Here is a 15,438-nt window from a genome sequence, read left to right on the forward strand (position 1 = left end):
AGAAGGCAATATATCACAACAGAATGAAGGCAGAAGCAGATATGAGAGTCCAGCCAGATGTTAAAGAGATTTGCATGAATAGAACACATGTCATCTAATTTATTTTGGGTTAAAACTAAAGATATTTTTCATAAAAATATGTTAATCCATATTAACAGGTAATAGGTTATTGATGTTATTTTAAAACAAATGTTTGAAAAAAATAAGCAAATATTTAATTCTTATTTCAAATATGGAAAATATTGATAGAACCCACGTAAATCAAAGGTCTTTGGAGTCCTCAGTGGTGTTTAAGAGTATAAAAGTTACTGAAACCAAAATGTTTGAAAACCACTGATCTTGTTAAATCATCTTGTTCACCAGGTAGTAAACAGAGAGCCTGAATATTTCAGTGACTTACCCATGGTGACGGCAAGTTTGTGGGAAAGCCAATATTGAGAACAGATCCTTTGATTCTTAGCCCAGTGTTCTTTCCATTATATTACATGGCAGGGAGTTTTAGGGTATTTTAATCTGAATGTTTCACTGTCTATATAGTTCGCTAATGCTGTGTTTTTACCGGGGCCCATCCTCAGGTTATTTTAGTAATATTAGCAATACAAGTGCTATTTTCAGATGGGTCATTTACAGTGGGAACCCTGGCATATGCAAGCGTGTCTTTACTAAAAACTTTAAAATAATTGATCTAAGTAATATATTCTGATACAGAATTTAAGGTAGTTATTTCTATAATTAGATTAGATTAGATTTTTATTTAATTTGTACCTAGAAAAATATTTTAAGGCAATATCACAGGAAATTATCCTTAAAAATGTGACTCAAAAATAAAATGAATCTGACTGACCAAAGGCCAGGAGAGACTTGCTTCCCATGAAACTTTGAGATGTGTTCTCCTTACGATGAAAAGAATACAAAGGTTGTTTTCCCTTTCTGCTTTGGCTCCTAGGGCAGCCCAGGGCAAGTTTGCCACTCCACTGCAGACGTTGTGCAGCCCTCCATGGTGGGCACATCCGCCCTCTCTTTCCCATGTGATTTGTATTCCCTTAGGTCCTGATTTTTATTTATTCATTTTCTCTGGAATCTCTGTTTTCTTGTGAGCCACCTCCCCTTCTTCTGTGAACCTGACAGGTATAAGTTAAATACACAGATCAAACCTGAGTTAAGGTTTCCAGATACAGACACAGTCAGTTTGTACCCGGGAAGGTAGTGCTCATGCAATGTGATCTGAAGGAAAATTTTAAAGACATCCGTCACCGAGAAGCATGACCATTCCTTCCAAACATTTCTCTTTTCTTCTTTAGTTATGGGGCGGTTGTTCATTCCTGAAGGCAGTCTAGTAGTCATGGAGGATAAGCCTTGTAATGTGACTTGCCGCGCATTGGGCTGGACCCCACTCCCACGTCTTTCCTGGGAGATTGGGGTTCCGGTGAGCCATTCGAGCTATTACTCCGTCCGGGAGCCTGAGGACCTTCAAAGTGCAGTGAGCGTTCTGGCTCTGACGCCGCAGGGCAATGGCACTGTGACGTGTGTGGCTGAGATGAAGTGGCTGCACGTCCACGAGTCCGTAACTGTAAATCTTACTGTGGTTCAGCCTCCCTTGGGTAAGTGAAGACTTTTTGCTTTATACAAAGTGGATTATTATTGCATGCTTTACATTTTTATGTTGTGTTGCTGAATCAGGGATGCCCAGGAGAATCGCACGGTGATCTTGATCTCAGGTAGGGATGGTAATGGAGACAAGTGACTTGTGTCAGCTTCATGACCTTGTAATTTCACTTTTAAAATTCCGTCTTCAAGTGCTTCTCTCTTTTCTACTTACATATGGAAACCATTGAGAATGTTGACAATTACTTATAAAATAGCATCAAGTTCAGATGTAGATACTTGAATTCAATGTTTTTCTCTAGCTTTCACTCATTGTTCCTGTCTGATCCCATCCCCTGGGCCAAGGAAGTGAGCTCTTTCAGTATCTGAGGAGGTCATGCACGTTCTCAAGGATTCCTTCCAATCTTAGTGGGATTAGGAGAGCTCAATTTTTTACCCAGCAAATCCACAGTGTATCTCAAAGTACCAGGTCTATGTTTTTTTTCTTTTTTTTTTTTTAACTTCACAAAATGACATAAGTTTAAAGTTTAGATCCCAAAGAAAATCTGTTGCAGGGTCCTTGGGAAACACCAAACTGACCAAACCTTCATGGGGCCTCTGAACCTGCTTGACCTCGAAGGCCACCTGGGCCAACTAGAAGACACAGGGGCGGGGGCTGAGTTTCATGCCTTCATTTTACAAAAGAGGAAAGGAAGGGAGGCCCAGAGAAGGACTACACTCCATTCCAGGTCTTATGCTGATGGCACAAAGGGATCCCAAAGCCAGGAGGAACTTCTCCCTTGGTCCAAAACTGTTCCCACTATGAAAACACTTCTACTTAGATCTTCCAAAGTTTGGAATAAAGTTACAGCCATAGCAAGATTAATAATAAAAACAATAAAAATAAAAAACAGTACTACATAGCTCTTATTAAGTAAAGATGCGTTTTTTTTACCCAAACTCAGTGTTTCACTTTATTTTTTAAAAAAATTTTATTGGAGTATACTTGATTTAAAATGTTGTGTTAGTTTCTGCTGTACAGCAAAGTGAATCAGTTATACATGTCCATATATCTACTCTTTAAAGACACTGTTTTAAGCAGTTCTCAAATGTTAACCAAATTACACAACTTTCTTATGAGTGGATGCAGTTATTATTCCTGATGTAAGGATGAGGTGACAGAGACACGTTGTTTGGAACTTGCCCACGTTGATAGATGGCAGAGGTGGACTCGCCAGTGTGTCTCCAGAATCTGCTCACCCGTCCACTCTGCCCTCCCCCTGTGAGCAGCCCTGGAAGGTTTGTGAGTGTCCTGGGGCTGCTGTAACCTCAGACTGGGGACTTAAACAACAGACATGGTTTCTCTCACAGCTGTGGAGGCTAAGAGTCCAAGATCAAGGTGTGGGCAGTGTTGGTTCCTTCTGAAGACCCATCTGTTCCAAGCCTCTCCCCCAGCTTCTGGTGGTTGGCTGGCAATCTTTGGTGTCCCTTGGCTTGTAGACCCTGCATCACCTGATCTCCACCTTCATCTTCACATGATGTTCTCCCTGTATGTGTGGCTCATGTCCATATTTCCTTTTTGTAATAAGGACCCCAGTCATATTGGATCAGGGGCCACCCTATGACCTCATCTTAACTAAGTTCCATCTGCAACAACACTGTTTCCAAATAAGGTCACATTCTGAGGCACTAGGAGTTAGTATTTTAACAAATGAATTTTGGGGACAGACAATTCACGGCATAACAGATGATGTATCTGTGAACCTGTAAAAAGCCATTTAGAGCCTAAGCTGTGGTTAGCGCCAGTCATCCTGAGCTTTGCACCGCAGGGATGGATCCCCACTGCAGTACCATCACAAGCTTGCACTCCTGATGTCTGGCCCTTGTCTCCAACTCAGATGTCTCCAGAGACCAGGCAGACAACAGAAATTAAAGCATGAGTGAATCCACATGTCAGGTAGAAGACAGAGCGCAGGGGCCTGCTGGGAACCAAACAGCATCCCCATCGACACAGAGCAGCTGTACAGGCTCCAGCTGGTTGTTGCCATTAGGAATGGGGACTCAGACTGCCAGAGCTTTGACCTGGTTCTGGTGAATATCAGTGTCTTTGAGGGTAAAGGACACAGAAATCTGTGTTTTCTTTGGTTTTAAGTCGAGGTTAACTTATTTCAGCTTATTAAATTCAAAGAATTTTAGCTGATTTCCTACCAAGACTGTATATGAAGATGAAGCTGGAATTCAGACCTAGCTTGCTTTCTTATAATTTTGGACAATTAAAAAACCTTTAGAAAAGTTGATGCAAGAATAGTACAATGAATACCAATGTATCTTCACTTAGATACAACAGATGTTAACATTTTCTCATGTTTGCTTCTCTCTTAGCTTTTCTTTCCCTTCCTCTCTCCCTCCTTTCTTTCCTTCCTTCCTTCCTTCCTCCATCCTTCCCTCACTCCTTTTAAAATTTCTTCCTTTCTTTCCTTCTTCCTTCCTTCCTTCCTTCCTTCCTTTCTTCCTTTCTTTACCATTTGAGATTTAGTTGGAGATTTTATGACATTTTACCCCTAAATACCCCAGCATGTGTGTCATAAGAACAAGGCCATCCTACATAGCCCCAATGTAGTTGGCAGTCAGGAAATTTAACATTGATTCCATATTCAAATTTCCCCTACTGTCCTTTCTAGATTTTTTTCCCCCAAGCCAGTATCCAGTTAAAGGCCATGCATTGCCTTTGGCTGTCAGGTCTTCTTCTGTCTCCTTTAACGTCCAGCGGTTCCTCCACTTTTTGTCTTTCCCGATATAAACATCTTTGAAGGATCCAGACCATTTTTGCAAGATACCCTTCAATATGGATTTGTCTGAATTTTCCCAACATACTTTGATTGAGGTTAAATATTTTTGGCAAGACATGGGTAATGTCATGTGGTCACGTGATGCCAGTTTTCTCTATTATTGGTAATAAGTTTGATCATTTGGGTAAGGTGGTGTCCCCCAGATTTCTCCATTGTAAAGGTACCTTTCTGGCCTTTATAATTAATATCTGACCTACAAGTACTGTGTGATTATCTTGTTTCTTGACTGTCTATCACATAATAACATTTGCATTCATGGATAAGTCATTGCCTGAATCACTTATTTCTATAGTGGTTGTAAAAGAGAGATTTTTCTGGTTCCATCATTTTTCTATATTTATTAGTTTGGCATTGTTCTGTAAAGAAGAGGCATTTCTTTTCTTCTTTTTCTTATTTTTTCAAAAAATGTTTACAGTTTTAGTATGGACGCATTTTAATCCAATACATTATGATTTATTTCCATCGTTACTCATTGCGATGCTCGGATTCCTCCAGATTCGGCCGGTGGGAATCCCTTCCAGCTGGCTCTGCTGTACTTCCGATGTGTCCCTCTTAGTTCTTTTTTTAACACCTTTATTGGAGCATAATGGCTTTACAATGGTGTATTAGTTGCTGTTGTATAACAAAGTGAATCAGCTATATGTGTACATGTATCCCCATATCTCCTTACACTTGGCTCAGTTAGATGTTCTGAACTGTCTTCACCTTTCCCCTGTTCCAGCCTGGAATCAGCCAGCTCTCCAAGGAGCCAACCCAGCTTGCTTTTAAGCGATTTAAATATGACAAAGTATGGTCCAGGCTTTGAAAGGGAAGATTGAAAAAAGTTCCATTAGCACCAAATGGAATGAATTTTTTAAACCACACACCTTAACAAGGTAATAATGCAGCGAAGAGCTCTGGTCTATGAGGATGCCTCACAGAAATGGATTTGGATATTAGCTTGCCTACAAAGCTTCTCTTTTTAGGGGAAGGGCAAGGGACATTTGGTTTCCCGTGATGGGGTTTAATTCAGCTGAATTCTTCTTAGCCTGGGACCAGTGAAGTGAGTGGCCTTAATTATGGCAGCTAGAGTCACGACAGTTTCACAGAGGAGAGCCTTAGGGGTGTGTTGCAATGAGTCTGACTTTACTGGACTCATTTTGAGAAGGGTAATTTGTTTCTAAATTATTCATCCAGATCGAGAGCAGCTGGTGGCTGGCTGCCTGTTGTGTGTTTTATGCAGGTTTTAGTATCTGAAAGCCTCGCTCCTGCCTTGGCCGGGAGAGCTGGCTTGTAGAAGCAAAGCCACGTTTACAAAGAGCTGAAGACGCATGAGGCTGTGCTTGTTCAAGCTTCTTCAGGAACCAGACAAAAGCATCAGTCCTGCCACTCATTCCTGAAAGTGCAAGGAATTTGTGTTCATGTCCGGAATAATCCTTTCAAGTCCCTGAAAGAAGAGTAATACTGGCAGCTTAGGAAGTCTAGTGAGTTCAAGCCAAAAGGGTGTATTACACACATTGATTCTTTGAAGAAAAGCATATTGAAAGGTCGCAGGCTAATTTTTAAAAAAAATTCTATTTTCTCCATTATAGAGGTAATACAGACTGGAAGCATCACAGACGTACATACAGCTAGAAGGTGAAGGCCCCCATCATGTCTGCCATGAGCTGAGGTCCCTCAGTCCTCTGTCTGGTCGTCTGGATTGTTTTCTCTACATACTTACAAGTGTGTAGGCTGTGAACTGTGAAAGTGAAGCCATAGTTTTCGGACAAGTGAGCACCTTGTAGACTGTGGTGATTCCTGGTATGATCTGAGTTTTGTGGGATGTGGTCATTTCGAGAACAGACAAGAGTGGTGGGAGTGACCGTCCTGGTGGGAACTCTGGCACTAGCTGTGTGATGTTGGGCAAGTCACTGGCCTTCGGGGCTCAGTTTTCTTGCCCGTAAAACGAGTTGGGGAGGAGCAGAGGACAGACGTTCCCTCTCCTTGGCTTCCTGTCAAGGGAGCTTTAACACGTTTGCTGATTCTCAGGCCCCACCCCAGAGGTTCTGACTTACTTGGTCTGTGTGGAGTCTGGGAATTGGCATTTAAAGAAAAAGCTCCCAGGGCTTCCCTGGTGGCGCAGTGGTTGAGAGTCCACCTGCCGATGCAGGGGACACGGGTTCGTGCCCCGGTCTGGGAAGATCCCACATGCCGCGGAGTGGCTGGGTCCGTGAGCCATGGCCGCTGAGCCTGCGCGTCCGGAGTCTGTGCTCTGCAACGGGAGAGGCCACAACAGGGAGAGGCCCGCGTACCGCAAAAAAAATAAAAAAAATAAAGAAACGCTCCCAAATTACTGAGCAGTCAGGATTAGGGGTTACTGAAATGGAAACTCTCCAAGGCCCCACCTCCTGACCCAGCCTCATCAGGTGCTACTATTCATAGTCTTGGACACCAGACAGCCTGGCCTCAACCCCCAGCTTGCCTACTTACTTGCAGTGTGACTTTACGCAAGTGAAAACCTCTCTGTGCCTGGGTTTTCTCATCTGGGAAACTGAGATAGTAATAATCCCTACCTTATAGGGTAGTTGTTATTGTGAGAAGTAAGTGGGTTAAAACACCGAGAGCACTTAGGACAGTCCCTGTCCCAGAGCCCACAGGACAGGAGAGTGAGCGATGGTTATCATTTATTTTATGGATTCGGAGATCTCCTGTGTCCCTTCTAGTCAGGAGCAGGCTTTGCCCATGCTGGTGTTGACATTTTGTAGTCATCCAGTTGGTTCTGAGAAATTCTATGTGCCCTTTTAAAACTCTGAGCATTCCTGTGAGAGCATCTGGGAAATACTATTTTCCTTGTCTTCACAGATGGGAAAAAGACAAGCTCGGAGCTGAGATTAAAACCACACAGTAAATCCAGTCATGCAGCCCTTACGTGCATGTAGTGTGTGAAGGAACGTAGGGAGGAAGGTGAGCTGTGTTGACCCTGGAGATAACCTTCCTTAGTCACTATTTGTGGGTTCTCAGGTATAGTATACCTATCCTTGCCTGCAAATCTGCCATTCACCTTGAACCATCACACCCACACTCTTCAGTAAGGCTTGGTGTCCACCTAGATTCCCTGTTTCCTTTAAGACGTGGGCTGTAACTTCCCCAGAAGGATTCTTCCAGATTGGAGACCCAACATGGCTGAATAGAAAGACATAAGTGAGAGCCCCTGGGGCTTTCCTGCTCTGAGCGCCCTTGACCCTTTTATTGAGTCCTTCTCCCGAGTGTCTTATCTGCATGACAAAGGGGTTGGGTCATGGATGAGATCATTCCAAGATACTGTTTTCTGTCCACTGTCACGATTTTTGCTTTATCAATATATGACCATTGTTTCTTTCTCTTTCAACCCACTGTAAAGGTGCTCATTTAAAAATTAGCCTCATGCTAAACAAAAATACCCATGATATATATGCGTGTGTGTACATATATGTAAGTACTCTATGATAAATTAAAAGTTATTACTAAAGTAAGGAAGGTTCTTCTGTGTAGCTCCAATCCTAAATTACATCTCTTCACAGTGCACACCCCACACTTTTCTCTGGGCTCCCCTGGAGTAGAGGGTTTAAGTCTTTCTTAGGTAGGAAGCTCCGTGGGAAATTTGACCCCCTGTGGAAGCAAAGAATGAGCCCTGTGGCTGTCATTTTGGTGAGATCCTGGGGCTTTTAGGCGAGTTCAGCATCACTTCATTGAACTTAGTGGTTGAACTAAGGGACACGAGAGGCAGGCAGGGCACAACATCACCCGCTCTCTTTCTTGATTCTGTCCCCAACCCCAGAGAGGTGGCCTCCTGTCCTTTAAACAGGCCCTCCCTGGGGATCGCTGGCTTCCTCTGTGCAAGGTCAGAGGAAAGTTGTTATGCCAAGGCTCAGATGACAGAAGCTGGCACGCCGAGAGCTTTCTCCAGCAGGGAGGAAACACCCCTGACAGAGAGGGTCTGAGGAGGTCAACAGTGTGTTGACTTTTTCCGGTAAGAATTTCGAGCCTGTCTCTTGGATCTTGAGCCAGACATTAATGTTTAACCCCAGCTGGCTCCCTTTTACTATGAAAGCTCCTATTATTTGCAAACTTCAGTTTGTAAAAGAGTTCAACAGACCGAATTAAAATGACCACGGCAATCCTGAACACGTGCGCTGGATTTTACAGCGTTCTGCACTTTGACCCCCATCTCTCGAGTCTCTGAACAGCCTGGTGGGGCGAGAATTGTTACCTATGAGTGAGCCCAAAGCCAAAGGGTACACGGGGACACGGTGGCCATGAGATTTGATTGGTTCCACTGACGCAAAGCCCAAAGGGCTCTGTCAGTCAGGAAGCTTCCATAGAGTGGTCTGATTGTGAATATCCTAAATGCAGTTCTGGGCTTAATAATTTTATCATCACATCAGACAGAGGGAGAATATAGGGGTGCCCTGTAATGTGGCAGGTTGCTTGGGCGGTGCTTACATTTTGGCTGCATTTGGGGATTCTCAAAGTGTGGGTCGCCCACCACCTGCATCAGAATCCCCTGGGGTACCAGGAGATGCTTGGGATTCTGTTTTCTGTGGAACGAGGGGATGAGCCATATTACTCTCTGGATGTGAAGGGTCTGGCTTGTTTTGTTGTTTTTGGACCATATACTATATTTTATTTTATTTTTATTTTTAAAAATTGAAGTATAGTTGATTTACCATGTCGTGTTACTTTCAGTTGTACAGCAAAGTGATTCAGTTATATATATACATATATGTGTATATATATATTCTTTTTCAGATCCTTTTCCCTTGTAGATTATTACAAAATATTGAGTATAGTTCCCTGTGCTATACAGTAAGCTCTTGTTCTGTATTTTATATACAGGAGTGTGTATATGTTAATCCCAGTCTCCCAATTTAGGGACTGGCTTGTTTTAAAGTTGCATGTATGGGGCATGGGAAGGGTATAACCTGTTCCTTCCCCCTTCATTTCTTTTGGAGGGTAACTCTTTTCTTATCTCTATCAGTCCCAGCTCACCTCAGAAAAATGGTGACTGATGCGGAGATAGATGGCATTAGTTCTGACTTTTCTAAAGTCCTGTAATTCTTGTCTGAGCATCTTAATATGGGAGAAAGGTGAGTCCTAGGTCTGGCTCAGAGGCAGCTGACTGCCTGGTGTACAGATTTCTCCATGTAGAGTCAGAAGGAAATTCAGCCTCTTTTATCTGTCCACCCATCCATCTATCCATCCATCTATCAATTCATTTGTTCAAGGTGTCCAATATGTGCCAGGTGCTTGGAGTATAAGGAAAATGAGACGCGGTCCTTGTGGGGACTAAGTCTAATTTAGATAGGAGCAGAAGTGTAAGAAGAATAGACCTGAGAGTGGTCAATTTCATAGACATTTAAGATGGCTTCGAATGTGAGATGTTAAAAAAAGAAGGAAATGTAAAAACCATTGTAGGTAATGCAGACAAGCCTTGCACAAAGGGCAAAAGACAAATATCTTTTTATATTACATAGTTCTTCAAAACAGAGTTCCCTGGATTTTAGCACTTGCTTTGAGATAAGCCTGTGGATTATTCTGCAGTGGGATCCTTGCTCGCCCATGAATCAGCAACCAGATGTCGACAACAGAACATTAGTGATCATCTCTAACCATTCATGCAACTTATTCTGCAGATTTAACTTTGAAACTATGATTTCAAAGAAAACTCTAAGTAAGAACATCCAAGAGACATTTTCCAGCTATATCTCTAGTTCCAAAGTGCGGGAATGACGTTGATTTAAAAGCAAACCCTATCTTCCTTCATAGGAAGTCTGTTGTTTTAATACTTTTCTAATGACTAGCATCTAATAAAATAGCACAAATTTACACTGAGGTGCTACCCACGCACTCAGGGTAGAGTGACAGACTTTCTTGAATAGCAATTCACATTGAAGCTGACCAACGTACACGTGGTTTGACTTCAACGTGGTTCAGTAGGAGAAGTGAAATGCTGGATGAGGGCTGTCTGGAACACGCGTGCAGTTCCCACAGCCCATGCCTAGGCGGCGTGGTCCCACAGGACTCCCTGATGAAGGTGAGGTTCTATACCTGTGGTAACTGAGCCCTTGAAATGTGGCCACTCTGACTGGTGCTGAGTATTTAATTGTATATAATTTAAATTAAATTAAATTTGAATCTAGACAACCATATGATGTGTAGTAGAAAGTTACAGCTAGGACATGGCTATGAAAAATCAAAATGGCTTTTCTTCTCTCTTTCCTTCTCTCCCCAGCTCTCCCTCCCCCCTTTTTTCTGACCGCACTTTTTTATTTGGTCCAGAAATTAACATAATAATCACAAATTTTCTTAGTACTTCTAGCTTGCTTAATTCGTACAATGTATTTTGCACAATCACTATTTCAGCACCCTATTTAAAGTAGTGTACGTCAAAACTCTTTTTAAGGAAAATGTCTTTGCTATCAACAACTTGTAAAACACATCATTGCAATTACTTTCTGGGGGAAAAAACCCTTTACATTGTTAAAGTACTACTAGACACATTAGTGTAAATAAAATGAAAGGAACTTCAAAAGTGTCACAGTCGTTTCCATTCCTAAAAATAAGTTGGTGACGAGCCGTAGCTTGAAACAGGTGAGAGTAAGTGAGAGTTTCAGTTATATGTCCGTTAATCTCTGTACAGATTTGAACAAAATAAGCAGCAAGCGATATCCTGGCTCCTTTTTTTTTCTGCTTGCCTTGCCCCACCTGATCCTTCCTCTCTCCCACCTCCATGACTACTGGATAGAACAAGAGGGCAAAGTCGACACTAAGGAAGGTGGCTCCCAGAGAGCCATGTGAGGGGCAATTACTAGAAGAGAAGCGAATTGCAGGTGAGGTGCGGGTAGCACTGGGGTGGAGACTTGCACTAGGTTCCTTTGGGAGTGACTCTTTCTCAGTTTGTTCTGATTTCCTCTGGGCTTTGACTCTCCATGGGTGGGGACATGGAAATGAGAACCAAGGTCATCCTTCCAATCTTGTCCAGTAGCTGCTCAATAAATACTTCTTTTTTTAAAAGAAATTATTTTATTGAAGTATGGTTGATCTACAATGTTGTGTTAATTTCTGTGGAACAGCACAGTGATTCAGTTATACATATATTCTTTTTTATATTCTTTTCCATTACAGTTTATGACAGGATATTGAATATATAGTTTCCTGTGCTATGCAGTAGGACCTTGTTGTTTATCCATTCTGTACGTAATGGTTTGTATCTGCTAATCCCAAACTCCAGTTTATCTCTCCTCTATCCCCTTTCCTTTCGGTAACCATAAGTTTGTTTTCTAAGTCTGTGAGTCTGTTTCCGTTTTGTAAATAAGTTCATTTGTTTCATTCTTTTAGATTCCACGTATAAGTGATATCATATGATATTTGTCTTTCTCTGTCTGACTTACTTCACTTAGTATGATAATCTCTAGGTCGATCCTTGTTGCTGCAAATGGCATTATTTCATTCTTTTTTATGGCTGAGTAATATTCCGTTGTGTATATGTACCACATCTTCTTTATCCATTCATCTGTTGATGGACATTTAGGTTGCTTCCACGTCTTGGCTGTTGTAAATAGTGCTGCTATGAACATAAGCGTGCGTGTATCTTTTCAAATTAGAGTTTTGATTCAGCAATCCCACTCCTGGGCTTATATCCAGTCAATAAGCATTTCTTGAATAAGTAAAGGATGTCAGAGCATGGAAACCACTGTTCCAACCTCAGGGAGTTATGGCCCAGCCCAGTTTATTCACCTCTCAGGAATTTTAGAGGAGTTAACCAGAGAATGCTTGGACTGTGTTACTAGGCTGGTATTTACTGGCAGCAATAAACACTGTAATGAAAAATACTGTAGAGCATTGAATATTTAAGCACACAGAAGGGAACTTGGCCTTTGACATCTGGCTGTAGCAGATTGAATAGTTACAACATGGTTGGAAAACATAATCTAATTTATAGTGTGGTAGAATCAGTGATTACATACCCTTGACAGTGGCAACCCTCACTAAAATATATATTTTTCTCCTTTCTACCTTATAGACAGTATTGATAAACCAGGTACATCATTGCCTGCCTGGGCCATAGTTCTACTTGCAGTATCATTGTCATTGCTTTTGATCCTGATCATTGTTCTGATTATAATGTTCTGCTGCTGTGTCTCCAGGAGAGAGAAAGAAGGTAATTTTTGTTGTTGTTGTTTGTACAGATTTATATATATTTTTGAACTTTTGGTACAAGCATTTGCAGTTTGTTAGCTCATCAGCTCTTTCAAAAGGTATATTGGCTTTTAGAGTCCTTGAAAGGAAATGCATGCCATTCATAGAGAGGGAAAGGACTTTCTCAAGAAAGGAAGCCATTCCTCTGGGGCCTGAGTCAACCCCCCAAGGAAGACAGATCTTCACACTTTGAGAAGGTGATGAGACAGTGCCTTTCTCATCAAAGACACTGACTATTTGAGTTTTGTGTTTACCGGCAAGGATATAAGGCTGTCGCAATCTGTCATTTAGATGCTATGTTTTTTCTAGAATAATACCCACCTATCTGAACACATCAAAAGATTTTTTTCTATTTTGTAGAATTCTGAGTCTCCTTTTGTAGGTGAATATTGGTGTAGTGGTAGAAAGAAAAACATGGTTTTCTGTTAACAAAAGTAGTACAAATAAAGTAAATAAAAATAGTTACACATGTCTTCTAAATGAAGTCTTTTGAGATACCCCAAGATATATGAAGGAGTGGCCTTGTTCGGGGGAAAGGCCAACATAGAGGTGAGCTTATTAATATTAGCGTGGGTTCATCAACATTGGGGTGGGCTTATTCTGGAGTTAGTTTGTGATTTCAGAAACCACAGGGACTTTGTCATATGGGCAGCTCAGGACTTTCCAACTGTTGAGTGTGTGTGTCCATCTTTGTCTTTCTTTCTCTCATGAAACCTCCATGTACTCCTACTGAATATTTAAATTAAAACATTTAAATTTGAATATTAAATTAATTTTCTTAAAGTTAGAGTTTTGACGTTTAGCTACATGTCAGTTTAATTGCACTTTTAATTTTATTAAGACTAACTGCCACTCAATGAGCACTTTTTGCATGTCTGCCAGGCACCATGTTACCCAACTCTTTTACTCAGAATAGTTCTCTTAGTGAGATATTCCATGTGAAGTTCATGGTCCAGCCTTAACTAGGCTAATTGTCTAGCCTTAGCTCCTGCATGGGTTTGGTTTGTCCTTGGGGAATTAATTCTGTGGTATACCTTTATTCTTTAGGAAACAGAAGTGAAAAGTAGTAAATACCTGTTGACCCATATTTGATGGGAATTTGTTTTTACCTAGGAGTTACCCTGTATGCCACAGATGCATTACTCAAAAAAAAAAACAAAAAAAAAAAAACAAAAAAACCCCAAAAAAAGAACACTGGATTTTAATGAAAACTATGAATAACTTAAATTTTAATTTAGAACTGACTAGGATTGTTCATTGCCTTCAGATTATTATTTCTGACATTAGCTATTGTGGCATATTTGGAGAACATTCTATTTATTTGGACTTCTGCATCTCTTAGGCTTTTGTCTGTCCCACGCCAGCCTAGTAAGAAGGTTTGTGGCCACACAGGATGTGTACCAGGGAGATTCTCTGATTCTTAGCTTCCTCATTTACAAAATGGGGATAAGTCTTCTCCTATAGATTGGTTATGAGAATTAAGTAAATTAACATAATAAAAGTTTGTGTGATCGTGATCTGTCCTAGATTTTATCCTTCATTTAACTTTGAAAAGTTGATGCACAATGGACGCTAAACTTCACCTTGACATAAATGTATAGGATCCAGTGAACACTTGGATTGTCCCATGATAATTATTTCCATGCTTACAAATATTAAATAGCAAGTGTTTTAAAGAGTATTTTCTGGTGCTCTGCTTTGTTGGTGCCTGGAGAATTCTCGGTACTCTGCCTGGTTTACTGGAGACTGACTGAGGATGGCTGAGGACCCCACTCAGCGTGGCCTGGAGGCTTTGGGATCGAAGCTTCACAGGAACACTAGTGACATTCGTCTATTACCAGAGGGACACTAGATAATCTCTCCCCTTCAATTCAAATAAGATTGCTTCTGAGGTTCAATTTGAGGTGTGAATCAGCGGATGTTGTCAGAACTGCAAATAAGTGAGAACATTACCCAAAAAATAAGGAAAATGAATATTTTTTTGATCGTGATAAAGCTTGATACCTAGGAGCCCTAGATGGGACGGTGAAAGTGCAAAGCACACTGGCTTTAGTACCAGATGGATGGGGGCTGCTGTGTGTTACTCCCCATTGTGAAATGCTAGAGTCCCTCTAGTCCAAGAGTCCATTGATTAAAAACATTAGCAATTTAATGAGAGCTTTTGGGGTGTGGACACAACTGTATGAATTGATAACATTGGTACATATTGATTGAAAATGTATTTCAGAACGAAAGAAATATAGTGCTGAAGCAATGGAATTCCTTATCTGTTAAAGACATGGTTATACTCTTGTAATAATATCTAGTTTGTTAAAAATATGATAATGCTAACACCTACCTCTTGGGTTGTTTTGACGATTAGATGAAATAACACCTTGCATAGCACTGGCAGGGTGCCTGAACAGGTAAGTACTGAATGACTGACAGCATGGACTGGGAACACAGAGCATCTCTTTATGGTGAACAGTAGAGTCTTTATAACCTCAGAAATTAGATTCAGTACTCACTAAGTACTTACTGGGCACCTACTATATTTCAGGTACCCAAGTATCACAAATACTTATATTTATGATAGTGAATAGCAAATTCTGCTTTCCTTAAGCTTGGAAGTCATTTGATAGTTCACTGTTGGGAAGCTTAATATCTATTGGATCACAAACACTCAGTAATGTGAGTATTTAAAATCAGGGGACCTATAAAAATTGATAAGATTTTATTTTCAGAATAACTATCCTGATTTTGCTAATGTGATTTTCTTCCTTTTTTTTTTTTTTTTTTTTTTCAAAATTTTGCTTTTAAATTGAAA

General features: G+C 41.0%; 1 protein-coding gene across 8 annotated transcripts in view; it reads left to right on the forward strand.

Annotated features, from left to right (window-relative positions):
* IGSF5 (immunoglobulin superfamily member 5) overlaps window positions 1–15,438 on the forward strand; it is a 48,739-nt gene that overhangs the window by 20,436 nt on the left and 12,865 nt on the right. For 4 of the 8 annotated variants that reach the window (XM_024758126.1, XM_024758125.1, XM_024758124.1 and 1 more), the window contains exons 4-5: window positions 1,302–1,601; window positions 12,457–12,594. The exons of 2 other annotated variants lie outside the window; for them this stretch is intronic. In XM_024758126.1, coding sequence (XP_024613894.1) covers window positions 1,302–1,601; window positions 12,457–12,594 — 438 coding nt within the window. The remainder of the gene's footprint in view (window positions 1–1,301; window positions 1,602–12,456; window positions 12,595–15,438) is intronic. 2 more of the 8 variants (XM_024758128.1, XM_024758129.1) reach the window with 2 other exon arrangements.

Source organism: Neophocaena asiaeorientalis, unplaced genomic scaffold (assembly GCF_003031525.2).
Source record: "Neophocaena asiaeorientalis asiaeorientalis breed wild unplaced genomic scaffold, Neophocaena_asiaeorientalis_V1.1 scaffold45, whole genome shotgun sequence".
Classification (NCBI taxonomy): Eukaryota; Metazoa; Chordata; class Mammalia; order Artiodactyla; family Phocoenidae; genus Neophocaena; species Neophocaena asiaeorientalis.